The 25,166-nt window shown below is 45.5% G+C and overlaps 3 protein-coding genes across 4 annotated transcripts; 2 read left to right on the forward strand and 1 right to left on the reverse strand.

Annotated features, from left to right (window-relative positions):
* Window positions 1-1,945: 1,945 nt before the first annotated feature.
* On the reverse strand, window positions 1,946-3,024 carry LOC115404274 (E3 ubiquitin-protein ligase TRIM21-like). The gene has a single exon (XM_030113545.1). The coding sequence runs from the start codon at window positions 2,945-2,947 to the stop codon at window positions 2,138-2,140; it is 810 nt and encodes a 269-aa protein (XP_029969405.1). The 5' UTR covers window positions 2,948-3,024; the 3' UTR covers window positions 1,946-2,137.
* Window positions 3,025-6,651: 3,627 nt separating this feature from the next.
* Window positions 6,652-11,522, forward strand: LOC115404277 (tetraspanin-8-like). The gene is made up of 8 exons (XM_030113548.1): window positions 6,652-6,813; window positions 8,548-8,610; window positions 8,868-8,987; window positions 10,080-10,154; window positions 10,232-10,327; window positions 10,607-10,723; window positions 10,797-10,880; window positions 11,024-11,522. The coding sequence occupies exons 1-8, from the start codon at window positions 6,757-6,759 to the stop codon at window positions 11,102-11,104; spliced, it is 693 nt and encodes a 230-aa protein (XP_029969408.1). The 5' UTR covers window positions 6,652-6,756; the 3' UTR covers window positions 11,105-11,522.
* Window positions 11,523-13,410: 1,888 nt separating this feature from the next.
* Window positions 13,411-23,105, forward strand: LOC115404273 (23 kDa integral membrane protein-like). 2 transcript variants are annotated; one of them, XM_030113544.1, is made up of 10 exons: window positions 13,411-13,512; window positions 15,400-15,465; window positions 15,561-15,686; window positions 17,032-17,106; window positions 17,389-17,484; window positions 17,716-17,816; window positions 18,546-18,633; window positions 18,716-18,799; window positions 20,393-20,408; window positions 22,304-23,105. In XM_030113544.1, exons 1-10 carry the CDS (start codon window positions 13,453-13,455, stop codon window positions 22,408-22,410), a joined length of 819 nt encoding a protein of 272 aa, XP_029969404.1. In that variant the 5' UTR covers window positions 13,411-13,452; the 3' UTR covers window positions 22,411-23,105. The 2 variants fall into 2 exon arrangements, with proteins under 2 accessions (XP_029969404.1, XP_029969403.1); XM_030113543.1 differs by lacking the exon at window positions 20,393-20,408 and having other exon boundaries at window positions 22,288-23,102.
* The last annotated feature ends 2,061 nt before the right edge of the window (window positions 23,106-25,166 follow it).

A 25,166-nucleotide genomic window follows, 5' to 3' on the forward strand; every position in this document is an offset into this window, starting at 1 on the left:
TTTCATGATTTGACTGGCTCCATGACATGATTTCATAAAGTTTAATCGGTGTGCATTTAAAGAAACTGTTAAAAAGAGGTTAAATAGTAAAATGTTGATTAAAAAGAAGTAAATTCATGTTGTTGTAAAGATGATTTGGTTAAAAAGTTTGAAAGTTGTCTATTTACATGATTCTGTTTTGCACAAGTCCATGAGAATACTTTACAGTATTTAAATGAGATGCATATCAAGTGCATTATGCTACCATGATATTATTTGGCGTGGATTTTGGATGAATGACTTTGAAAGATGTGACAGATTTGTTTATATTTTGCAAAAGACCTGGTGTAAGAAACACATGTTTTGTGAACTTGTGAATATGTCTTCAGAGATAAAAAGAAACAGTGATTTGCTGTTACCTTTGAAAATGGACAATGTCAATGAATAGTAAATAGAATGACATGTTTAATAAAGATAGCTGCATGATCCGGAGAAGGAGAAGCCACGGCTCCCGTGTGATCACTTCGTCTTTATCATTTCAGCAACATATAACTGCCCACGGGAGCCGCAGCCCGGTACCCGTAACAGTAGCAATACTAGTTAAAAAAAAAACAAACTTAAAAATCTCACTAACTGATGAAATACAACAAACAGCAAAAAAAAACAAAGAATAGCAGTGACAGTAATAGTCATAATTGCAATGAAATATGTGTAAAAATAAAAAAATAAATGTTTTAAAGCACCAATAGTTGTTAGAAAAAAGTAATAGTAAAAAAGTAACAAGAAAAGTAAAATGACCTGTAGTTAAAGCACATAGCTGTTAAATGTACTGCAGTGGTAGTAACATTTGAAAAAGTAGCAGTATTTGTTCAGTTTATTTCATTCATTATAAAAATTAAAGAAAACAAGTTTTCAAATTCCATAAAGAAGAATGAAGCTGTCTGGTCTGTGCCTTTATCACAATAAAATCTTACTAAACATGAAGACCAAACAGACTGTGAAGTCTCGGAGGCACAGCCACTCTCACTCATCACAAGTTAGTTTAGTTTTCTTGTATTTTAATCATAACCTGCCTTCAATCAATGTTTTAAATGGAGCGTGTCAGAATTTCGGTTTTGTGAAGATCTCTTCCTTTAAAGTTAAAGTTCCTTTCCCTTTTTCGCAAATCTGTTCAGTTTCATCCCCCCTGACTGCCAGAAGGCGGTGCTGAAAGCACTGAATGTTCCCTTTGCATGTGGCGGCTCAAGTATGTACCAACATGGCTTTGGTCAAAAAAAAAAAAAAACAAAAGGTAACAGTGAAAATGTATCAGGAAAAGTAAAATTACATGGAATTACTTTAAAGTACATGGCTGTTGAATGTACTATCAGTGGTAAGAGAATTGCCATTACCCGGCAACAGCAATCATTTGAACAGGCTGAATAATGGGGTTTGTTGGATTTCTATATTTTTTCGACTGATTATTCTTTTAGCTTTTCTCTGTAACACTGACTTCAACTCATAGGCGGAAGAATGATATAACCTGTACAGCGCTTTGTCCTCCAAGTCATTTCCTTTCTCCAATACTGCGACAGTAATCCACATGAGTCCGCTGTGTTGATTTAACTGTTGATGGTTTAGGCTGTAGCTCATGTCTCTTTATGTCGCTGTGAGTGTGTCAGTGTGACCAAATGAGACTTCTGGAAAAAACAAACACACATCAACAGTTAAATTTCTGGTTAATGTCCATGCGATTTGCTGATGAAGTCCAGCCGAACTTTTCTGTCTTAGGGTCTAAATGATTCACACAGAATAACCGAATGAGGAGCTCATTATTGAGCTTTTTTACAAGGTTGTTGATGGTGTTGATGGGCGACATCTGAAACATGCTGGATGCTTGGTATCCCTGCCACTGATGTTTTTAATTTTTTTTTTAATGTACATTTATTTTGAACGTGCAATAAATAAATAAAAAAAGACTTTAAACAAGCGTTAGATGGCTCACCCACTAATAAGGAGCGTGAGCTGGGCTTCGACGTTGTGCGGCAGCTTAGTTTTACCCTGCTGAAGTTGTGGTGTTGCAGTAGTAATCCTGCTGCAACACAACATGTTGCTCATGATCTCATGACGTCCTGAGTGTTTCTACCTATTGAAGCGGATGTTCTGTACTTGATCAGATCTAATCATGACTGACAGGGCAGATGATGAGAGGACGGGAGTTTTGGCCGTCCCGATGAGTTCCAGGACTGAAAAATGGGTAGAGTTTCTCCTTAAAGGAACAGTCTTTGAAGGAATGAATGATCTCGGCACAGTCCACATCAAAAAAGGAAACCAATCCTTTCTCGTAATCTAGCAACACTCCCACTTTCTTCAGTGGACTCTTCACACTGAGATGAACGGTGGAGGCTTTATATATTCCCCCCGTCCTCAAGCCGATGGTCCAGAATCCGTTCTCTGGGCTTGCGTTGATGGATCCCTTCCTGTTGACGGACTCCCGGGCAACGCCTAAATCCCAGGAGGTCTTCCCTTCCACCTGCACCTCATAGTAAAACCTTCCGGAGGAGAAACTGTGCTTCCCCAGAGCATTGACGGCTGAGTCAAACCTCTCGGGGTTGTCGGGGAGGTTTTGTTTCACACTGCTGCTGTAGACCTGTTTCCCGTCGTGGGACAGGGTGAGGTTCGGATGTGCCGTGTTGGGGTCGAGCGTCACGTCCACCGCAAACTGCTGCGCCCGGCTCAGTTTGGCCTTATCGAGGAGCGTCTCCATCTGTTGAGTGAGTTTTCCCTTTAGCAGATTGACTGTGGTGAGCATGACGCGTCCATATGAGGGCTGAGACACTCTGACATCCGTCCACGTCGACTGGTCTCTGAAGGGAAGCGTCTCCATCTTGGTGCTTCTAAACAGTATCGACAACTCTTGTTCCAGCTCTTGGATCAGCGCATTGGCCTCTTCCTCACTGCTTTTCTGCTGTTTCTCAATCTCTTCCATGAGAGTCAGCAGACTTTCCTCCACAGACTGACGCAGGAGAGTCAAGACCTTCTTACAGTTCCTGATCTGTTGCTCTGCAGACTTCCTGCTGGTTTCAGACGACCTTTTGACTTCCCAAATCTTCTTCTGTCGCACCTCGATCATGTGCTGGATTTTAGCCGTTGTTTCCTTCAGTTCGGACTTGTTGGTTTGACTTTTCAGGTTCTGGTGGCCTGAAACAAGGAAGAGGAAAAAAATTTGATTATCTGTTATTTTATTGTCTGGAACTAGTAAAGCTTTAACCAGATGCAGGACTAGACTTAGATAAAGCCAAAAGACCCTTCTGATCCAAACGCAGAAAGGCACCAAAGCTCAGAATCAACCCTGGGGCTTCTCACTTGTGCTGACCACTTTTAAGTTTGAGGGAAAGCCAGTCAAACGTTCAGACTCACCTCTGGTTCGTAATCGCTTCGATAGATCATTCCGGTTCATCTTTTCGAAGATCCAAGCAGCCGTCTCCAGAGCTCCGTCACAGTGGTATTTTTGGACCATGAGGTCCACCGTATCCTGCCGGTCTGCCCCGTCCAGCCGGGCCTCCGCGATGTGACCCCCGGCCACGTCGCTCCCCTTCAGAAACCACTGGAATTCTTTGAAGTGTTTCTCGTTCAGCTCCTGCAGTGTTTTCCACAGCTCTTCTTTGGCTGTTGTCATCTTGGATCGCCTGAATGACCACAAGAACCTCTTTAACCAAACAGTCGAAACCAGGAAGAAGGTAAGGGTGGACGTAAACAACGCGTTAAAATCAGTCGTGTGTGTTTAGCACTCAATGGAATGGCTTGTCTTATTTCCATCTGGTGTTATTGCAGACAGTTTGTGGATTGGTTTCGGGCTGTTGGTCTTAGAAAGCTTGAGACTGTGGGGTATTGATTTTGCATCATTTTGCAACGCATGTATTAAAGCTATGAAAGCGCCAATTTGTCTTCCTCAACAGTGCGTAGTCCTTTGTGGAAGGAGGTACTGCTTCTAGTCTAGTTTTGAGAGAGAGAAACAATCTGAGGCAGCGCTGCAGGTGGATTAGTCTGTGTGGACATGAAACACCTCAAGCTGTCACACAGTTACAGTTCAAGCGCTTCTATTCCCAACACTGCCCCCGCAGTGCTTCCATGGTACTGCAACATTTGGTCCATGGACAGAACCGGATCTTCCAGGTGGGGGTGACTCCTTGTACAAACCACAGAGCCTGTCTTGACTGTCTTTATTGCAACTGATGTGACAAATTAGCTTCAGAGGCTGCAGGCTTTCTGACTTATCTGCTATGTGTTCTTCTTGAAGCTCCACAGGACAGATGGGATGATGTTTTTCACAGATAAAAAAGTTCAGACATTTAAGATCTGACCCAGAAAAAAAGGAAAGCGCCTCTAATACTTCACAGATGTTGCACCATAGACACATTCATTGCTGTTTTTCGAGCCGTTGGTTTTGTCAGTGAAGCGTCACGAGGACTCTCCTTGGCTCAGAACAATCCACGACGAACACGGTATCCATGAAACATCACTGCAGACCACATCCATGTTTTCAAAGCACACTGAGCAGCAGATGAAGCTTGTTTACTCACTTCTGGAGCTGGTGGCGCGACTAGAACGACAGAAAAAAACCCCTTAGTTTCATCTACGCATTAAAAGTTGACCTTTGTCATTTAAGTGTGAAGGAGGAGGAGCTGCTTCCTGAAGAGTCTGTGTCAATCCAGCGAATGAAGCCAGACTGCGACAGGAAGAGAGGAAACGGCGAGCTGACTCCCGCTTCCAGTCGGTAACCTGACACCAGAAGGAGGGAATCATTTTTATATGGATGATTAACAAAGTGTGAGCTGCTGGGATCCCATCGCAGTCACGATCCAGCTCATTCAAACTCATTCAGCCTTCAAACATTTGATCTGCTCCCGTAAAAAAGATAAGATGGAGAGGTGATAATGTGTCACTTCTTATCGCTCTCATCTGTGATTATAGATCAAGATCAGTGTTTTCTCATCGGTGTCAAACTGCCAAAACATTTCTTCCTGCTTTCTAGAGACTAGACTTTACTTTAAAAAGGCATAATTTTATTTTACCCGATATAATTATGTTAATCAAACATTGTTCTTTGTTTAAACTACTTTTTTTTCCATGGAAAAAAAAAAATCACTGTTTCGTATTTCAATACGTGATGTACAAGATGTTCACTTAGTTTAAGATACAAGTAATGAAAAACATTTCGATAGAAGCAGCCGAGACAAAAACTAGAGGGACAAAGAGACAAAATACAAATCAAATCTTTCTTATAAGAATAAAGAATCAAGTCATTTATCAGTTAATTGAAAGATTTAATTCGTTATGTATGAATAAATAAAAGCATTTCAATCTTGTATCAGACAAACCAGCATGTAAAATTAAGAATATAAAAAAAATTGTCAATTAGAGACATAAAAATGAAGAGGTGTGAGATGAGTGTTTCACTTCCGGCCTGCCGCCTCCAGGTGGCGATATGAGGCTACTGCTGTGTTTCCTGACAGACTGAGGGCTCAGCTCATCTCATTCAGCTCCTTTAGGAGAAGACGTGTGTAGAGTCATTATCATTACTCCTCTAATTCAGGTTTACATGATTTATAAGGCTCAATGAGGTGAATGAACCTTTTAATCTTATTCTCTCTGTCACAGTTAATCCTCTGAGAACCATCAATTTGTGTTCAGATAAAATGAATAAATATCAAAGCTCATCAGATCCAGCCTCCGTCCTGTTCTCCATCTCTCTCTTCTCAAAGGGAGGAAAACCATCCCTCCATTAATCAGTGACTTCATGTTTATTTCATTTATTTGCGCATTCAGAACAGAGAAGACTTCTCATTGGTTTCACTCCAGAATTCAGGAAAATGTGATCGACGTGTAAAAACAGAACAGATTAGAACGAAACAAATACTGAAGAAATGTTAACTTGTTAATTTGTTTTTACTTTTGTCTTCCCAGCTCCTTCATCCAGCTCATATTCCAGGCAGCACGCATGGAGAACATGCAAACTCCTCATGGACGGGTGAGCAGTTTCACCTCATTGCCTACATTTACATGGGAGTTTTAATTCCTTTTAATTCAAAATAAAAGTTAAAATCCTCTTTAAAAAGTTTTAATTGACCTTGTAAACTCTGAATTCCTCATGAAAAGGATCATTCTGAATGAAACTTAAATAAAAGTGACTGCTTTATTCTGGTTTTAAAGCTGAATTGAGGATTTCCTCGATCATGAACCTTCATTCTGCTTTCAATTAACAGATATTCCAAGATGGCCGCCCGGCGCCAGTGATGGAGTCAAACCGGATGATTTATTTACCGGGAGACGGAAGCATAAAACGGCTGTAGAGTCAAAGTTTACCAAGAAAAAACATTAAACCAATTAGCAGCAGGTGGAGCTTGTTTACTTCCTGTACACACAGGAGAATACTTTAATCCTGATTTTCCTCTGTCATGATAAACTTTACTATAATATGTTGCATCCAGCATAAAAAACAACCTGATTTTGTGTTTTTCTGAGTTTTTTTCAAATCTCTTGAGGTCCTGAGTCTTTTGCAGACAGGCTGCTGATAGTCTGAGCTTCACTGACTCTTCAGCTGAGAAGAGAAGAGGCGGAGCCGAGCATGAGGAGGAGGAGGAGGAGGAGGAAGAGGAGGAGGAGGAGGAGGACAAAAGGGCCGCGCCCTGAGGGAACAGGTAGAACCGGCTGGTTGTTTACAGGCCCGGGGACGTCGGCGGTCTTCAGTCTGCGGAGCGGAGTCACTGGGCAGCGAGGAACCGCAGCGCCGGCAGCATGGCTGTGAGCAAGTGCATCAAATACCTGCTCTTCTTCTTCAACCTCCTCTTCTGGGTGAGTAAATCCAGCCGTACGGCCGCGGACTCAACAGGTGGGAAAACTCAACCAGTCTGATGGTGAAGTCGTCTCTTTTTACCATCGGCATGAAAACAGCCTTTATCTGTGTGTTTTCCAGCGTTTCCTTGGGTTTTGATTCGTGGTCGTGTCTCTTTTCCCTCAGATTTCTCTGTTTGATCTTTTTTAATCCTTTTAGTCCGTTTTAAAAATGGTTCAGTCTGGATTTTTGTGGCTGTCAAACAGGTTATATCAGCTTCTCTCAGCCTCTCCCTCCACAAACAGGCAGCAGTTCAGTTTCAGGGTGGGGCCAACCCCCCCAGACACACACACACACACACACACACACACACACACACACACGTCTCTCCATTCATTCACTTACTTTGCTTATATTTGTTAGTGAAAATGTAGTTTCACAGTGAAGGTCAGAGGTCAAACACTGAGAACTTAAAGCAGCCTTTAAGGAACTTTGGAACCTCAAATAAGATAGAAATCTGTAGTTTTAACAAACTTCATCAACACTTTCCTAATGTTGATCTCACATTTATTAAACAAGAGAATTTCTTTTGGATCTTCATCAAACTAAAACATTGAAATATTTTTCAGTCATTGAACAAGTGATGTATTGTTTGTGTTGTCAGACAAACAAACAATAAATAAATGTAATGTACTGCTGTGTTTATATGTGTGTGAAGGAACTAGTTTGTCTTTTCAGTCCAGGATCTTGGAGGTAAACGTCTGCAATAACCTGTGTTGGTTGTAAACAAAGCAGTGAGGCTTGTTGGTTCAGTGGAAAGTTTTTTTTTGCATACATGAGTCTTTTCTTCCCCATTTTATCTCTTCAATCAGTCACAGGCACTGAATATCTGAAAGAAATACAAATAATGACCTCTATTTTCACATCTCAGTCAGAATTCCTCTTTTTTCTTATGTGACTTCATTTAAATATTATAAACAATAATTATATTTAGATACAGAATATAAATAATGCAGGAAACGGCCAGTTTTAGATGGTTTTCTGGTCTAGATGATGAGATTTGTGGTGTTTTTGGTCATTCGGGTGCTTTTGGATGTTGCTTTGACGTCAGGATGTAGAAATGTGGCGCCGAATCTCCGCTGCCTGTCGAGGATTCACCGCCGCCACGCTGAAAAACGCCTCCGCAGCTTTACTGGCTCCAGCCGTGCTCTCAGCAGATCCATGGTAACTCGATTACAGACTCCCAGCGGACGAGTTGTTCCCAGTTGATGAAGATGATGACGAGGGTGAAATATGCCTGTTGTTCACTGTAAATCTCATTAAAGTGGCGCCTTGTTTGACCACCTGCTGTCTGACTGCTGGCTACAGGAGTCGGCAAAATCTCAGCATTTGAAAGTTTGTGCGGCAGTGCGACCGGCGGCGGGGGAAAAAAAAGAGTTTTCTGTTTGGATGTGCGACGCCGTTTATCTCCCTCATGATCTCACAGACGGTAAAACCACAGCCGGCACCGCAGACCGATCTGATGACAGTGCGTCAGACCAAACCGGCATGCGTGAAAATAACCGCGATCAACCAGAGATAAGCAGCTGAAGCTTGAAATCACTTGAAAAAAATTAAATTAAATCAGAGTAGTTTTCACATCATTACATGTTTTTATACATGTTTATTATAGGAATTTAAAATTTTGACCCAAACTGCTTCACTTTATTAGATTCTAATTTATTTTTTCATTCAACATCTTTTCTTCTCTTCAGATCAGCGGATGCATCATTCTGGGCGTTTCGATCTACCTGAAAGTGAATAAAGATGGAAACAAGGTGAGTTTCTCAAATTTTTTTTCTTTAATCTTCCATCGAAATGGTGTTTAAATAATTTGATAACATTTCTGAACAATCGATCATTCTGACTTCTGTCTCATCAGCAATGAAAACTTGCAAAAAAACCTTTTTCTGTTATGAACAGTTTGCTTCAATCAAACAAATGTTCTCCAAAATACAAGATCATTCCAAATTTAAACCTTTAGACACCCTTTTTTTTGTGTCGAGTATCTGACTCCGCCCCTTCCTGCCCTCAGATTACAGATGAAGCCATTCCCGGCACTGACCTGATGATCGCCATCGGCGTGATCATCATGGCGCTCGGCTTCCTGGGCTGCTGTGGCGCCATCAGGGAGAACCGCTGCATGCTGCTGCTGGTGAGGACGTCGCTTCGGCTTTTTCACTGTCTGCATCGCTGTCTTGGTTATTTCAGTCGTTTTCACGGTTTTTGCCATTAAAAATCTCAGCCTGAATCTGGAGAAGAATTAGTTTTTTTCAGTCCATCCAAAGCCAGTTTGTGACTGACAAATTAGGTCTTAGTAAAAATCAGGTCATTAAAAAACCAGAGAGTTTTTAGCACTTTTGTATTTTTTTGTTTCACGTAACTTGAACTGATTCTTGTTGAGTTTTGTGGTAAATTAAGCCTGAAAATGTTACAGAAAGTGGTTTTAGTTTCATTTAGAGAAAGAAGAAAACGGTAGTGGTCTTTAGTACATTCCTTGCGGAACGCCATCCAGTCACGCTCGCATCCTTTAAAGTTTGACAAACTGTTTTCAGCAAACATGAAGACATCGCAGAGAAACTTAAGATTTTCAGTTGAGGACAGGCCCTGCGACAGACTGGCAAACTGTCCAGGGTGACCCCGCCCTCATCCGAAGTAGCTGGGATTGGCTCCAGCCCCCCGCAACCCTGAAAAGGATGAAGCAGCTCAGTAAATGGAGGAATGGATAGTTCAAGACAGTTCTGAAAATCAGCTGAAATGTAAAGTTCTACTCTTAAAATCCTAAACCACATGTAGCTTAAGAGTTACATCATCTGCATAGAAGATGGTCTTTTCTCAGCAGTAGTGATCCTGTTACACATTCCTGTATCTTTTTTATTGGGTTATTTATTGTCAGTATGAAGACATTGACATATAGATTACAAGTAGTTGGGTTCAGTTGCAGTGTCGCCCTCTAGAGGCTGTAGATGGCCGCAGCATTGTAAAAATGAAACCACTGTATAGTTTAGAAGTAGATCAAAGTTTGGATTCGAGTCGATGCTTCTGATTGAGTCACATAATCTAAATAAAGACTATCTTTGCACATTTTTAACAATGAAAAAACAAAAAAAAACAGTCGTGGACCCAAGCAGTTGCCTTGTGGTACAACATGTAGTCCATTAGTGCCCATCAGCCCCTGCTGGAGCCTGAGGTCAGAGAGAGAGAAGAACTTATGTCAGTCTGACGTTGGATTGTCTGTTTCCGTCAGTTCTTCATCAGCCTGCTGGTCATCTTCATCCTGCTTCTGGCGGCTGGAATCCTGGGAGCGGTGAAGGAGAACACGGTGAGAGCGGAGGAGCGGCGGCCGGGCGGCGGCGCTGCTTTCCCGCGGTCTGTCTTCATGCTGTCGTGTGTCTGCAGGTGACGGACTTCGTGAAGGAGAAGCTGGACAAACTGACGCCGCTGTCGAGTCAGCCTCAAGATGTGAGGGACGACCTGGAAGAAATCCAGCGACAGGTCAGGAACGTCCTCTGAGAAGGTTCCCTCTCTGGAACCACCATGACCTAGCATGTTCTGAAGGACGCTGAACTTTTCTCTTGTCTTGTTCCGGAACAAGTAGAGACATAATTTGTCTTTCAGCTGCACGAATAAAGAAGAAAAATGGCGTCAGAGGTTGAAAAAATTAGAAAAATGTATCATTGTTATGTTGTTGTATAAAATATTAAGCTAACGGTGGGCTAATAGCGAGCTAACATCAAGCTAGCAGCGGGCTAACCGTGAGCCGTGTCCCTCCAGCTGAAGTGCTGTGGTTTGTCGAGAGGACCGTCGGACTGGAGCCCACCGCCCTCCTCCTGCCGCTGCAACGCCACCGACACGGCGCTGGGCTGCTCCTCCAGCCAGATCTACTCCACGGTGAGCAAGCTCAGAAGGTAACCAGCCGGTACAAAAGTAATCGCATTACTGACGGTGTGACGTCGCCCTGCAGCCATGTGTCGACAAAATCATTGAGGAGATAAAGCAACACACCAACGTGATCATCGGCATCGCCTTCGCCATCGCCATCCTCATGGTCTGTACACACACACACACACACGCACACACACACACACACTCAAATTTAATTATCAAGCAAAAATAAATGAAGGAAATAAAAACCCATCAGAAAGTAGTTGAATAAGAAAAAACCTCATATGAGAACCGTTTCCTCCTCAGATCTTCGGGATGGTTTTCGCAATGATCCTCTACTGTCAGATCGGCAGGAAGGACGGCGGCCCCACCTCCAACACCGCCTGACCGCCGCCGGACTGTGGCCTCTCGGCCAATCAGCAGCAGCCAGTTTCAGCCAGTTCGAGGCTGAGTTCATTCGAGCTCGGAAAATGTTTGACGTAACTGAAATTTTAGGTGAACTGCAACACAAGACATATTTATCTAAAAATAAACTTAAAACTTGGACTTTAGTGGTTTTTAAAGATAATTCCTGTAAAATGAGCAAGTTTCTGTTGATTCTGAGGCCTCAAAGAACAATATTCTCCAAAATGCTGATTAAAACTTCTATATTTTCACATTAAAAGTTTCCGTAAGTCTCTAAAAGTAAATTTTTATGTAAATTTCTTTTTTTTTTTCATAATTCTGATAAATATCCTCAGGCTTTCCTCAGCTTTGTAAAACAGCTTTTGTTTGTTTTATAAATAAAAATGTTTTTGGGATGTGATCATTTTGAGTGTTTTGTTTGTTGTTGTTTGTCTTAATTTTCCTGTTAAATGCTGATTTTGTGGCTCGGCTGAGCTCCCGATGCATTTGTGGACTAAAAACGAGATAAAGATCTGAGGATTACAAAATCCGGATCTATTGGCGATGTGGGCGCAACCTGTGGAACCCGTCCCAGGTTCTGTTCACGATACGCCGCCTTGTGGCTGCAGGGAGGAGCTGAATTTAAATAAACTGGAAGACGAAACAAGTCAGGACCTGCTTCAACACGGCTGAATGTCGTAACAGTTCATCGGCAGGAAGCCGGATAACGAGCCTCATTACGGTCAGCCGTGTGGAAGCAGGAGGCCTGGAGGACGCAGGAACTCAGTCTGTCTCCATCAATAGAGACAGAAACATGGATCTGGATGGTAGATTAGAGGATTTATAGGCAAACCGACAGACTGTTGACTTTTCTGAAGGAATGAAGAGGAGTGTTACGGAACTCTGGGAGCTTCAGCCACATCTGATGTTTTCATCTCAGGCTTCAATCATTAAGGTTTCAGGCCTCATTCTTCTTCATGAAAAGAATTTGATTTACCAGCAGCTGCAGCCTGTGTGTGTGCGCGTGTTTGTGTGTGTTTGTGATTTGGCGCCACCTGCAGGCCACACAGGGACTCAACTCAGGATCATTATAGCAGTCAATGTTCTGTGAGCTGATGTGAAGGTCCACTGGGATCCTGTTGATGATGCTCTCTCTCTCTCTCTCTCTCCCTCTGACACACACACACACACACACACCAGTTATTTTTAGTGTAAAGTCAACACAGCACCACTTTAATCTCTCCTCTGGATTCCTCTGCAGAGCCTGTAGGGACGTTCACTCAGCATTTAGCATTAGCATTAGCTTTTATCCCCATTAGCATGAATAGCATTAGTTTGTACTCGCAGTGGGTTTAATTAGCATTAGTCTGCATCCATAGTGGATACAGTTAGCACTGGTCTGTGTTTGCAGTGGTTAGCATTAGCTTGTAGCCACATTAGCTGTGATTAGCATTATTCTGTGTTCATAGTGAGTCGGCATCCAGAGAAACTTGGTGATTCAAACATGTTCAGAACTAATCTGAATTCTCTTTAAATCTGGTCTAACGTTCACACAACTCTACTTCAAAATCAGATACAAAAATACTTTGAGCCCAACACTAAACAAGACTTTAAACTGGTCTGAAACCAGATCCGAAACACAGCACTGCACAGCAGTGCATGGCAGGTTTAAAGACTTTAACTTCAGCCTCACTCAAAATCAATTTAATTTCAGACTACTTTTTACCTGGGTTGAATTATTGGTTAGAATTAGTTTTAGTCTAAAACTGCTCCGATCCGATACTAAACTTCTGAAACTAGACTTGTACCAGTATAAAACCAGTCCAGAAGTGGTTTGAACCCAGATCCTAAACACACCTGGAGCTAGAGTTTTTTAGTTTTAAATGGCTCTGAAACTGGTCCACAGCAAATCCAGAACCAGTTCCAGAGGTTCTGGTCTGTTCCTCAGTGTTTCCAGCAGGAGCTTTTCTCCGTCTGTTCGGTTCTCGTCTATAAAACTCATCATGGTTTGTGTCGTCCGGTCGGTGCTGATCTCTGGCCGGTTGATTTCCCGGCTCCTGTCTCGTCCGTTGTCACAGTCACAGCTGTTGTTCGCTCTCATTTTTTTCTTTCCCCCCCCCCCCTCCCCCCTCCCTTCATATCTGCCCCTCCATCACTGCTCCCAGCTGATCTTCCTAACTTGGTCATGTTGTGGATTCTGCGGCCGAACGCTGCCAGAGCTTTAAACAGCATCCATCACAGAGGGGTGGGGGTGGGGGTGGAGGAGGAGGTGGGTGGGGGGGCGGGGGGGGGGGTGCCGTGGTTCTCTACTGTGTTTCTATTTTCGCCCGGCTCCCTCAGACGGCTCGCTCATGGCTGGCTGCAGGAGCTACTTACGAGGCCTGTCGATCTGCGTGACCGTGCTGCTGCTGGTAAGACGGGGGTGTTGATGGAGGACGGAGCGTCGTCGCAGCTTCTAACCCCAACCTTAACCTTTACCTCACCCCAACCCCAACCTTAACCCCAACCCCAACCCTAACCTTTACCTCACCCCAACCCCAACCCCAACCCCAACCTTAACCCCAACCCCAACCCTAACCTTTACCTCACCCCAACCCTAACCCCAACAGACTGGAAAGCTGCTTTCAGTCTCCTCGTTCATTTTAGCTAGACTTTCTTTTCATTTTTTCACTTTCATCCTCAAATTCAATTTATTTTTTCACTTTATTGCCATTTTGTTTATTTTAGTTTTTCACTGTTGTCTCATGCTTTTTAATATTTCTTGTTTTCTACATTTTTCTCTTTATTTTGTATTGCAAATTCATTGTATAATTCTTGCAGATCTTTGTGATTTTATCTTTGCATTTGTGTTATTGATGCAAATTTGGAGAGATTTCTTGTTTTTTTTCACTTTTGAGTCTCTTTTGCTGCACATTTTAAGTGAATTTGTGGTGAAATTTGTGGTGGTTTGATATTCATGGTTAATTCATGTAGTTCATTGTGATTTTGTGCTTGTTCGCCGTCTGATTTTGAACATATTTTTTATTGCAGTTAATAGTTTTGACACTTTTTTTTGTGTCACTTTGCATTTTTCATCATTTCATCTTATTTTGAGGTCTTCTGTGTTTGTTTAGTGTACAGTTATGTTTTCAGTCAGTTCTTTGATTGTTTTGTCACTTTGTTGTGAAAACATGACAGATTTTTCAGATTTTTTTAGTATGTCATATCTTCTAGATGTGTTTTTCTCACTTCACGATCAGAATCGTGCAAAAGCAGGTTGTGTTCTGCTGCTTCCTGCTCCTACAAATAGCTATAAACAGAATCATGTGCACTGAATCGCAGGATTGTAGATTTGAAGCGAGTAGAATCATAGCGTCTGCACTGACCGCCTCTCTAAGGTGTTTGAGAGGAGCAGCAGAGCCCAGACGGCCGAACAGGAAGGATGTGTGTGTTTACTGCTCTCTCTGCTGCTAATGATGGGCGCAACATTGAAAACAGATCTCACAGACGAACATCACATTTCACTAGCTGGACTGACGTACGGCAGTTTGTCTACCTTTATATGTCCGTGAAATGGTCCGTTGAGACGACGGCGCCGGTCCCTGGTGGTGTGTTCAGGTACCCTGCAGGTGCTCCAGCTGAATAAATGGTTTCCAAAGGTCCGAATGACACTTGGAGCTTCTCACCTCGGTCAGCTGTGCCTGGAGCTGAGTGTTGTTCATCCTCTGGTTCCTCAGGACTCTGGAGGCGGTTAGAGCCGTCATCATGTGGTCACGTCTGTCTTTGCGAGACTCTTCCAGTCTGTCTCGTCTCTGCTCAACCTGCCGAAGACTCTGAGCTCGGTGGACACTTCACCTCGCAGAAACATGCAGCAGCTGATGTGCATTCAGGAGTTTAGAAGGCGTCACATTAAGTTCATAAAGTTATCGTGCATTTCAGGTTCATCCTGAATTTTCTCCCAAAAATCCAGAATGTTTTGCTCGGGTTTTACCACCGGAGCTCCGTTCATGTTGTGACTGGTTGGACTCTGTTTAATCCCCCGTCTGTGTTCTCATGTTGTTTACGAGGCGGAGCGTTAAGCCCAAACCCTGACACCCTGACGGTGAAGTCAGACCTTGGTGTGTGTGTTGGTGCTCTCGTGTTTTCCCGTCTGAACCGTCGGCCATGCGGCCCATTGGCGCTCCAGCTGACGGGACGCCGGCGGCCGCCTCTCAGGGGACGAGCAGCACTTTCACAGGAATGCTGCTCAAACATTTCCTCTTTGGTAAAACTCAACAACAGAGGTCTGACGCGGCGTCCTCCCCCCCCCCCCACTGCAGGTGTCCGGCGTGGTGATGATCGGCGTCGGCTTCTCCCCCATCGATGGCAACATCCCGGCAGCAGAGGTGAAGCTTCAGACGCTCCTTCATGAACCTGCGTTGTTGTTTAAATGTCCAACCCGTGCGGATCGATGCATTCAGGGTCCGTCTGTGTTTCCCAGTTGTTCGACCAGCTGTCCAGCAGCGACGGCCTGCTGGTCCTGCAGGTCTTCGGCCCGCTCACCGTCATCCTGTCGGTTCTGGGGATCTGCGGCGCGTCTCTGGACCTCAAACCTCTGCTGCTGGTGGTGAGACTCGCCTCCCTGCAGGCTCTGACTTTATCGCCATTTACACAACATTCCTAACTGTAAACAGAAAGTTCTGCGCTGTTTTGGGGGTCAGTGGACTCATCAATGGTGGTCGGAGTCACTGAAAATGCAACTGTTTGAAAACGGCTTTGGAGCTTTTCCAAAATGCTCCATCTCCATGGAAACAGAGGAAAACACAACTTTTTAAAACGGCCCTGTCTCTGAAGGCTGGATGAAACGCTGCCACTGCGCCTGCTCAACATGGCCGTAGGGAACGCTTCCTGGTAGTTTTGTATCTGACAATCACAGTAATAACAACCCAGCTCGGTCGCCTGTCCTTTAGAACGCCTGTTTTCTTGCTGCTGTGTTTGGTTTCTTTATAAGAACAACCAACTCCTGTTTCCGTGCTCATGGACATCATTTTCAAAATGTTGCTGTGTGAAGGCGAAGCTTTTCTGAAATGAAAATGCTGAAAGGACTGGAAACATTGTAAACAGAACCTTTGTTACATCCGTGATGAATCTGACTGACTTCATACAGTCCAAGCAAAGGTACACGAGAGAGGAGAGTTTTATTCGTCTTTGAATTATTATTTAAATTTTCTAGATTTAAGAGGAAGCCACTGAAGTGATGTGGTCTCTCCGTACTGTCGCAGCATTTTAATTGATTTCTCAAGCTTAAGTTCTTCAGACTCTTTGATACTCTGGAAATAACAAAACACATTGATTCGCTTTTCAGCGTCTCTCTGAGTCAATATATTCCTGATAAACTGATATTCCTGATATTCCAATGAGCTCAATATGATTGAAAAAAAATGTTGAACTTCAGCAGAAATGGTCACTTTTCAGATTCAAGCATTCAAGCACCCCGGTGGGCGGACTGAGCGCCTTGCATGGCAGCCGCTTCCACCGGTGTGTGAATGTGTGTGTGAATGGGTGAATGTGATAATGCAGTGTAAAGCGCTTTGGTCTCTGCTAATGCAGATGAAAACGTGCTATATAAGTGTAGAACACTGACCATTTACCATTTACCAAGCATTTGATCAAGTCCTCACAAGGATTTAAAAACAAGTAGACAAAATCTAAGGTTTTAAAAAACGTCCCTGCTCTACATTTTAAATTGTTCCTTGGTCCTCACAAGGATGTATATGCAAGTCCACAAGTGTTTAAACCTTCCTAGAGAACTAGACAGTCCTGACGGAGAGGGAGAACCAGAAAACCTCCCTGTTTTCCACAGGTTTCCTTCCTTTTGAAAAGCGTCCCCCTCCCCCCTCCAGAGATTAGAACACTCCATCAAGTCCTTCCAGCGGCAGCTGAACCAGTATGAGTGTGTCCGTCTCTTCCAGTTCTCCACTCTGATCTTCGTGGAGTTCGTGGCTCTGATGGTCGTCGCCTCGCCGCTGGTTCAGGTTCAAGCTCAGGTACTGCCTCTGCCCGGTTCCCCCGCCGCCCCCACAGGTCAGGTACTGCCTGGTTCCCCCCCGCTGCCCCCTCCAGGTCAATGCATGTACTGCAGCACGAAGAGCAAATCCTCACAGTCCCAGGCCTGTTCCATTGTTCATGAACTCTGCTCTTCCTCCACGGCTGCTCAGTCCTGAAGGGGTTAATCCACATGTGTAAACATCTGGGGAGCCTTGCCTCGTAAACCGTCCCGGCTGTTTACGCCAAGTGATCCCGGGCCGCTGCTGTGTGTTGCCGTGCAGATGGACGGCGCCGTGGACGAGCTGTTCCTGAACGTGACGCCGCTCCACAGGGCCGACGGCGGCGTCCAGCGCGAGCTGAACAAACTCCAGAGCTCGGTGAGCGGGGAGACGCTCTGTTCTGTAAACTGTTTGGAATGAGTCGCTGTTGCGCCCGAGCTGAAGGATTTACGGCGGCGGCGGTGAGAATGAGCAGCAGCAGAGCTTCGGGAGGTTCAGGAGAGAGAAAGAGCACAATATTAATGCGCTCCTCTTTTATTCGCTCAAACATTCAGTCGATCTTCAGAGGATGAAGCATCGGACTGACTGGAATCACTCATTTCTTTCAAGGATTCCTGCTGCGGTCTGAGGAGTTATGAAGACTGGGACAATCGACTTCCTGTCTCCTGTTTCTGCGACCCTCCCGTCACGCCCTTTGACCTGCAGTCCAGGTTACAACACACGACCTGAAATACAGTCTTACTTTCTCAAATTCTTAATTCTTCAAACTGATGAGTTTGACTTTTTCATCCATTTTAAAAGTACTAATTTTCTCCACCAGTGTTTCAGAGTCCTGGAGTCTTTAGAGGACGGGTTTAGTGTTGATCAAGAGTTTGTGGAGATTCATGAGCTTCAGACGTTTAAAAGGTTCAGAATTCCCTTCAGAAATAGTTTTCTTTGAAGGTTTAATTTTTTTTGAGACATTTCAAGTTGTCTTAATATGCAAAGATTTCTCCTTGAAAGTTTTTTCGTGTCTTGATTTTAAAGAGATTCAAAAAGTCGTCCCCAGTTTCTTGATCTTCATGCAAGTTTTGCATCAAACTGAATTTCTTATTGTTTCTCTGCATTCTAAGAAAATGCAACACGAGAATATTGAAAATTGTGTTTTTTAGAGTTTCTTGAGAAATTATTTCAATTTTATGACGGACAAATACAATTTTTTTTAATTTAAAGATTTTCAATTAGACATTAAAGATAAGCATCATTTTTTAAACTTTTTTCTAACTTAAAGGAGTACACGCTTATTTGAAGATATTTACTATTTGGAATAGAAGCTGATTTTCTCTGAGCTTCTTGTTGGAGGTTCATGGAGACACGGCGCCCCGGGTAGCTGGAGGACAGAAGATGTTGGGGTCTCTCCAGGCGTGTTGACTCTGTCCTGAAGTGTTTTTGCCTCCCAGCTCTCAGCAGAGGAACTCCAGCTCCGAGGGGCCGTGTGTGAAGCTGGACGGCGGGATTCACCCTGCCGGGTTCTGGGTTCACTCCAAGGTAGACCTGAAGCTCCCGCTCCCAGCCGTCTTCCACACCTTTCAGGAAATCCTCCTTCATCTGTTCCCCCCCCCCCCGGTAGCCCTGCGGTCCGATCCTGAAGAGCTACGTTGGATTTCCCATCAAACTGAGGATCGGAATCATCTCAGCCTTCGCCACCATCACGGTGAACAAACACAACTCAGACAGCTTCATCGCACAAATGTTAAAGTCAGAGTAAAGCAGAAATAAATGTGTGTCATGAGTTTGTCACACTGCATAAACAGGTGTCATTAACCACTGAGCCAAATTTGAATGATTGAAAAAATTGCTGAGTATATAAAATAAGGTCTCAAAATCATGGAGAAACAAGCTCTTCTCTCTGCTGTGACACGCTGGGGGCGTGTCAGCTGGAAGCGCTGGAGCCACGCCCACACGCCTCCGTGTCACTGTGACAGTGACCTCTGCAATGACAATGGAAGCTAGCGCTAACAGCCCGACCGATGTGAGCCATCAGAGCCACAAACGGACTCAGTCAGATGCTGAGGAGCTCAGCCTCGTTCCTCACAGGCTCCATCAGAATGCTCATTTATTTGTTTTAATGAAACAGTGGGATTCCCCCGGTCCGCCCCAGTTAGCCAGCCGCTAGGCGCCAGGCGCTAGGCGCCAGCCGAGTCGACCCGCCGGGAGCCGCGGGTCCACAGCTGGGGAGATCCGCGGGAAGGGCCCGGCGCGCGTCCAGAGTCGCCGCCACCGACCCGACCCCCTCCGAAACCGACCCACCTTCCGCGGCGGCGTCCGACACTGTCGCGACCCCCGGGGAGGAGGCCTCCCGGACCCGGCCGCGCCGCGCGGGTTTATTTAGCTAACGGCATCGTTACCTTGTGGCACGCAGGAAAGATGCAGAGCGGCGTGGAGGTGACAGGCCTGGTTAGCTGGCTGGCTGACTGGTTAGCTAGCTGCAAACTGTCGTACGAGATGCTATCCGGGACTCGAAAGTGAGCTGGAAAACCACCGAAGCTAATGCGCTAGATGTATTTATATCGCTTCAGCTAAGGGGCGGCTTTATGCCAATGAGGGCCGCGTTACGTCACGCGGCCCTGATCTCTGACCCGCCCATTAAATCCTGAACACAGAAGCGCTGAAAAAAGTCTGTGAAGTCTACCTCCAAAATGAAATCATAAATGTAGGAATGGCTTTTATATGTTGTAAAGAAATACATTTATGACTTATTGAAGGTGTTTAGAAGAAAGTGGCTGATTTTGCTTTACACGGACTTTAAGTTATTTTAAGCTTCTGGCCAAAGATCTTAAAGAACAATCAAATTCTGAAAAATTAAACATTTTCCAGAAAAAAACATTTAAATTTCTGCTTAAAATATCTGAAATCATGTGAAAGGATCTTGACGGTCCTGTTTTTTTTTTTTTTTTTTTTTTTTTTTAATATGAGGCAAATGTACAGAAAATACATGCTTTCTGACTGCAGATGTTCACATGAACTGATTTAGTACCCAATTATTTTCTTTTGGGAAACATATTTGGCTAAAAGGCAAATTTCTGCATTTGCACACTTAAACTGTGACTCTTAACTGCTTCTGAAGAGGATCTAATACAAAAATCAGTATTATGTCTGACATTAAAGTAAACGGGAAAAATATGTTTCTAGTTAAACTTGATTAATCTTTGATTTTAACGATAGGGCCGCTCATCATGGAGCCGGGCGGTGTGTGTCCTCCTGGACCAGAGTGTGTGAGCATGGAGGTGTGGGGTGTGTGTTTGAGGTGGCGGCCATCGCTCTGTGTGGGGTGTGTTTCAAGCGGCGGCCATCGCTCTGTGTGCGGTGTGTGTTTCAGGTGGCGGCCATCGCTCTGTGTGGGGTGTGTTTCAGGTGGTGGCCATCGCTCTGTGTGGGGTGTGTGTCTCAGGCGGCAGCCATCGCTCTGTGTGGGGTGTGTGTTTCAGGCGGCGGCCATCGCTCTGTGTGGCGTGTGTCTCAGGCGGCGGCCATCGCTCTGTGTGGCGTGTGTTTCAGGTGGCAGCCATCGCTCTGTGTGGGGTGTGTTTCAGGCGGTGGCCATCGCTCTGTGTGGGGTGTGTGTTTCAGGCGGCGGCCATCGCTCTGTGTGGGGTGTGTGTTTCAGGTGGCGGCCATCGCTCTGTGTGGGGTGTGTGTTTCAGGTGGCGGCCATCGCTCTGTGTGGGGTGTGTGTCTCAGGCGGCGGCCATCGCTCTGTGTGGGGTGTGTGTTTCAGGTGGCGGCCATCGCTCTGTCTGGGGTGTGTTTCAGGCGGCGGCCATCGCTCTGTGTGGGGTGTGTGTTTCAGGTGGCGGCCATCGCTCTGTGTGGGGTGTGTTTCAGGTGGCGGCCATCGCTCTGTGTGGGGTGTGTTTCAGGTGGCGGCCATCGCTCTGTGTGGGGTGTGTTTCAGGCGGCGGCCATCACTCTGTGTGGCGTGTGTTTCAGGCGGCGGCCATCGCTCTGTGTGGGGTGTGTTTCAGGCGGCGGCCATCGCTCTGTGGGGTGTGTGTTTCAGGCGGCGGCCATCACTCTGTGTGGGGTGTGTTTCAGGTGGCAGCCATCACTCTGTGTGGGGTGTGTTTCAGGTGGTGGCCATCACTCTGTGTGGGGTGTGTGTCTGAGGCGGCGGCCATCGCTCTGTGTGGGGTGTGTGTTTCAGGTGGCGGCCATCGCTCTGTGTGGGGTGTGTGTCTCAGGCGGCGGCCATCGCTCTGTGTGGGGTGTGTTTCAGGTGGCGGCCATCGCTCTGTCTGGGGTGTGTTTCAGGCGGCGGCCATCGCTCTGTGTGGGGTGTGTGTTTCAGGTGGCGGCCATCGCTCTGTGTGGGGTGTGTTTCAGGCGGCGGCCATCACTCTGTGTGGCGTGTGTTTCAGGCGGCGGCCATCGCTCTGTGTGGGGTGTGTTTCAGGCGGCGGCCATCGCTCTGTGGGGTGTGTGTTTCAGGCGGCGGCCATCACTCTGTGTGGGGTGTGTTTCAGGTGGCAGCCATCACTCTGTGTGGGGTGTGTTTCAGGTGGTGGCCATCACTCTGTGTGGGGTGTGTGTCTGAGGCGGCGGCCATCGCTCTGTGTGGGGTGTGTGTTTCAGGTGGCGGCCATCGCTCTGTGTGGGGTGTGTGTCTCAGGCGGCGGCCATCGCTCTGTGTGGGGTGTGTTTCAGGTGGCGGCCATCGCTCTGTCTGGGGTGTGTTTCAGGCGGCGGCCATCGCTCTGTGTGGGGTGTGTGTTTCAGGTGGCGGCCATCGCTCTGTGTGGGGTGTGTTTCAGGTGGCGGCCATCGCTCTGTGTGGGGTGTGTTTCAGGCGGCGGCCATCACTCTGTGTGGCGTGTGTTTCAGGCGGCGGCCATCGCTCTGTGTGGGGTGTGTTTCAGGCGGCGGCCATCGCTCTGTGGGGTGTGTGTTTCAGGCGGCGGCCATCACTCTGTGTGGGGTGTGTTTCAGGTGGCAGCCATCACTCTGTGTGGGGTGTGTTTCAGGTGGTGGCCATCACTCTGTGTGGGGTGTGTGTCTGAGGCGGCGGCCATCGCTCTGTGTGGGGTGTGTGTTTCAGGCGGCGGCCATCGCTCTGTGTGGGGTGTGTGTTTCAGGCGGCGGCCATCGCTCTGTGTGGGGTGTGTTTCAGGCGGCGGCCATCGCTCTGTGGGGTGTGTGTTTCAGGTGGCGGCCATCGCTCTGTGCCTGGCTCTGGGTCTGGAGGAGTACTGGAAGACGCCGCCGGTGGAAACCACGGTGGACGAGTTCAACCGAGTGAAGTACCAACCCAAACCTACCCTGACCTAACGACCCCTCCCCCACCTCCACAAGACTCCCAGAATCCTTTAAGTTTTCGTCAAGATTTTCAAAATCCTTGAGGATTTCTTCCAGACTTTGTCAGGATTTCTTCAAGAATCTGTTGAGATCTTCAGGACTTATTTAAGACTTTGTCAAAGACACTTCAGGACTTTTCTGCCTTCCTACTCGAAGATTTCAGGACTCCACGGTTTGAACACACAGGTGTTTTTTTAGTTATCTACTTTAAATCTTACTCTAAGAGAGAAGGAACATGAGAAAAAAACCAGGACCCTGAATTTTATTGTCCTGCGGACATTAAACAAACCGATCCGGTTGTGAAATCCGAGTGAATGTTTGGAAAAACCAAAGCCAGAAACACACAAAGCTGCTCAGAGAGACGACTGAACCGGAAGAAGGAAAGAAACCGTCTCCTCTGTCGGTGTGCTGCAGTTCCAGCCTGCGGCCACAAGGTGGCAGTGCAGACATGAAGCCAGCAGCTTGATGTTTGAAACGATGGAAACTTTCCTCAAAAACCCCCAAACATTCAAATGTCTCGGAATTTATTGTGACAGAAATAATTGGAAAAGTGAAGTTGAATTCTATTGAAAAGACAATAAACTTCATATCTACGTCTTTTTTTTTTTATTATTTTTTTACATTTCAATGTTTCAGCTTTAAAGGTGTGTGTCACACAACACTTTTGTTTTTTTGAAGTTAGAAATTCTGCATTTAAATAACTAAACTTAAAATGAAAAAACACCCTCATATTTTCATTCCATTGCCTTGGGTTTTTCTTTTTTTATCTTGTATTGCTACAATCATTAATAAGGTCTTTGTTAAATAAGTAGACAGAGGTGGCGCCGAGGAAGCCTGGCCTTCAGCCTGGTGGTTATTTGGGTTTAATGATTGTTGTAGGGGCGATGTGGATGAGATTTAAAGCATTTTCATCGCCGTCACACCCAGACCTCCCGAGTCTCAACGTGCCCAAAGAAAACCTTCGGCTCTAACATATTTAAAAAGCAGCCACCGCCGCGGCAGAGTGCTGTACATGAAGGGACCTAAGAGCACAAGGAGTAAGCAACAAAGCAATTCAGATGCAATAAAGCATGGAAAACAGAAGCTGGGTGAAAAGTCAGGAGTCTCGAGGGAAGGAGGGGGAAGCATTATTTAGAGACTTCAAAACAAACCCTTGCACTGAACGGCGCGGGCTGGACTTGAGGGCAGATTAACCGACTCCAACATTAAGTGTGTTTACAGTAATCCACTCATAATGCAATAAAAGTGTGAATCACCGCCGTAAGAATGAGCTCCACCGCTGCCAACTTTCCATGAAGCAACAAGCTGGATTTAACCGCTGCTCTGCGCTTCTCTGTCAGTCTAAGAAAAAAAAAAAAAAAAAAAGAGGCAAGGCCTTGGATTTGATGAACTCTGTCTGAACAAGTTCTGAGGAGGCGAAGTGAAACGCGTGTAACTCGGTGAAAATCTATTAGTGACGCAGCCTGCACTGTTCCCAACAGGGCTGTTTGGAAACGACTTTCTTTTCATAACAGGATACAGAGAAACTGAACAGGAAACCCGCCTTTGTTCCTCCACGCTGTTCGGATCCACTTGATCCGCAGCTTCGACTCAGAGACATGGAAACAAACAAATGAAAGGATGGGTGGAGGAATAAAAGAGCACACTTTGCATTGAGATATGAACTTGCTATCAAAGTCTGGAGGTCGGTTTGTAGCAGATTCAGCTGCTTTATCCCAGACGCTGTATCTTCATTCATGTCATGCTTCTCTGTTTTCATCCTCCTTTTCTAAAAGTGACGGAACGAGATGAACGAGTTTGTCGTTGGTGCTTTCAGTTTAGTTTTTACATGAATGGATTCAGGCATGAATGGATGGTTTGTGGATTTCCCAACATGCACGTCTGCACCTGTGTGAGCTAAGGTCACGATAACGATAAGAGAGATACTTATGAACGCTTTCATTTGCTCTCAAACGAAACACTCTTCACTTCCGCGTTACCATAAAGGGTTTCTGGCTCTGCCCTGCAGACTCCGGCTGCTGTTAGCTTTAGCACCAAGCCGACTTTCACACCAGCTGCAGCTGCAGTTTGCTAAACGCTGCAGAAGTGCAGCGTCAGAGCTGCTCAGTAGAATTAGCATTAGCTTCTCTTACCGCCTTTCAGTCCTGTTCAGATCAATTTCAGCCTCTAGTGGCGAAGCTACCTGCTACAGTTTGCGCTCAGCTGATGTGGAGCTTCAGCGTTTACCTTGTTGTATTGACAGTTACTATTCTACCGAACTTCTGTTTAGGAGAAGCAGCATTAGCATTGGCGTGCATCTCTGTTAGCCACGATGAGCATTAGCATAGTGGTTAGCTAAACTTTCTCAAAGCTGTGGGGATGTTGTGACTTTCTCTCAGGAGTTCTGTTTCTGTGTTCACGCTCTCTACTCAGGATAATAATTAATGTCGGATTTCACGAAAACTTACTTCACTAGCGTTAAAGGAAAAAGAGGAACAAAGTATTTTGGGAAATGAGGAAGTTATTATAAAGTGGCCATTCATCAAAGTCAGTGAAGCAACCAGACTTCCCATCTTTATTTCCATTGTTGGCAAATTAAAATTAAAATAACAGAACGCGGAACAGAAGCTCATATGGTCGCGAGTTTGAATCCAGACTGGTTTTGCTTTAGGTTCATGGCAGGAGAGCTGGAGCTTGGAGCAGCAGCAGCTACTGCTGCTGCTTCATATCTTCATAATAATTGGATTACG

This window comes from Salarias fasciatus, chromosome 17 (assembly GCF_902148845.1).
Source record: "Salarias fasciatus chromosome 17, fSalaFa1.1, whole genome shotgun sequence".
Taxonomy (NCBI): Eukaryota; Metazoa; Chordata; class Actinopteri; order Blenniiformes; family Blenniidae; genus Salarias; species Salarias fasciatus.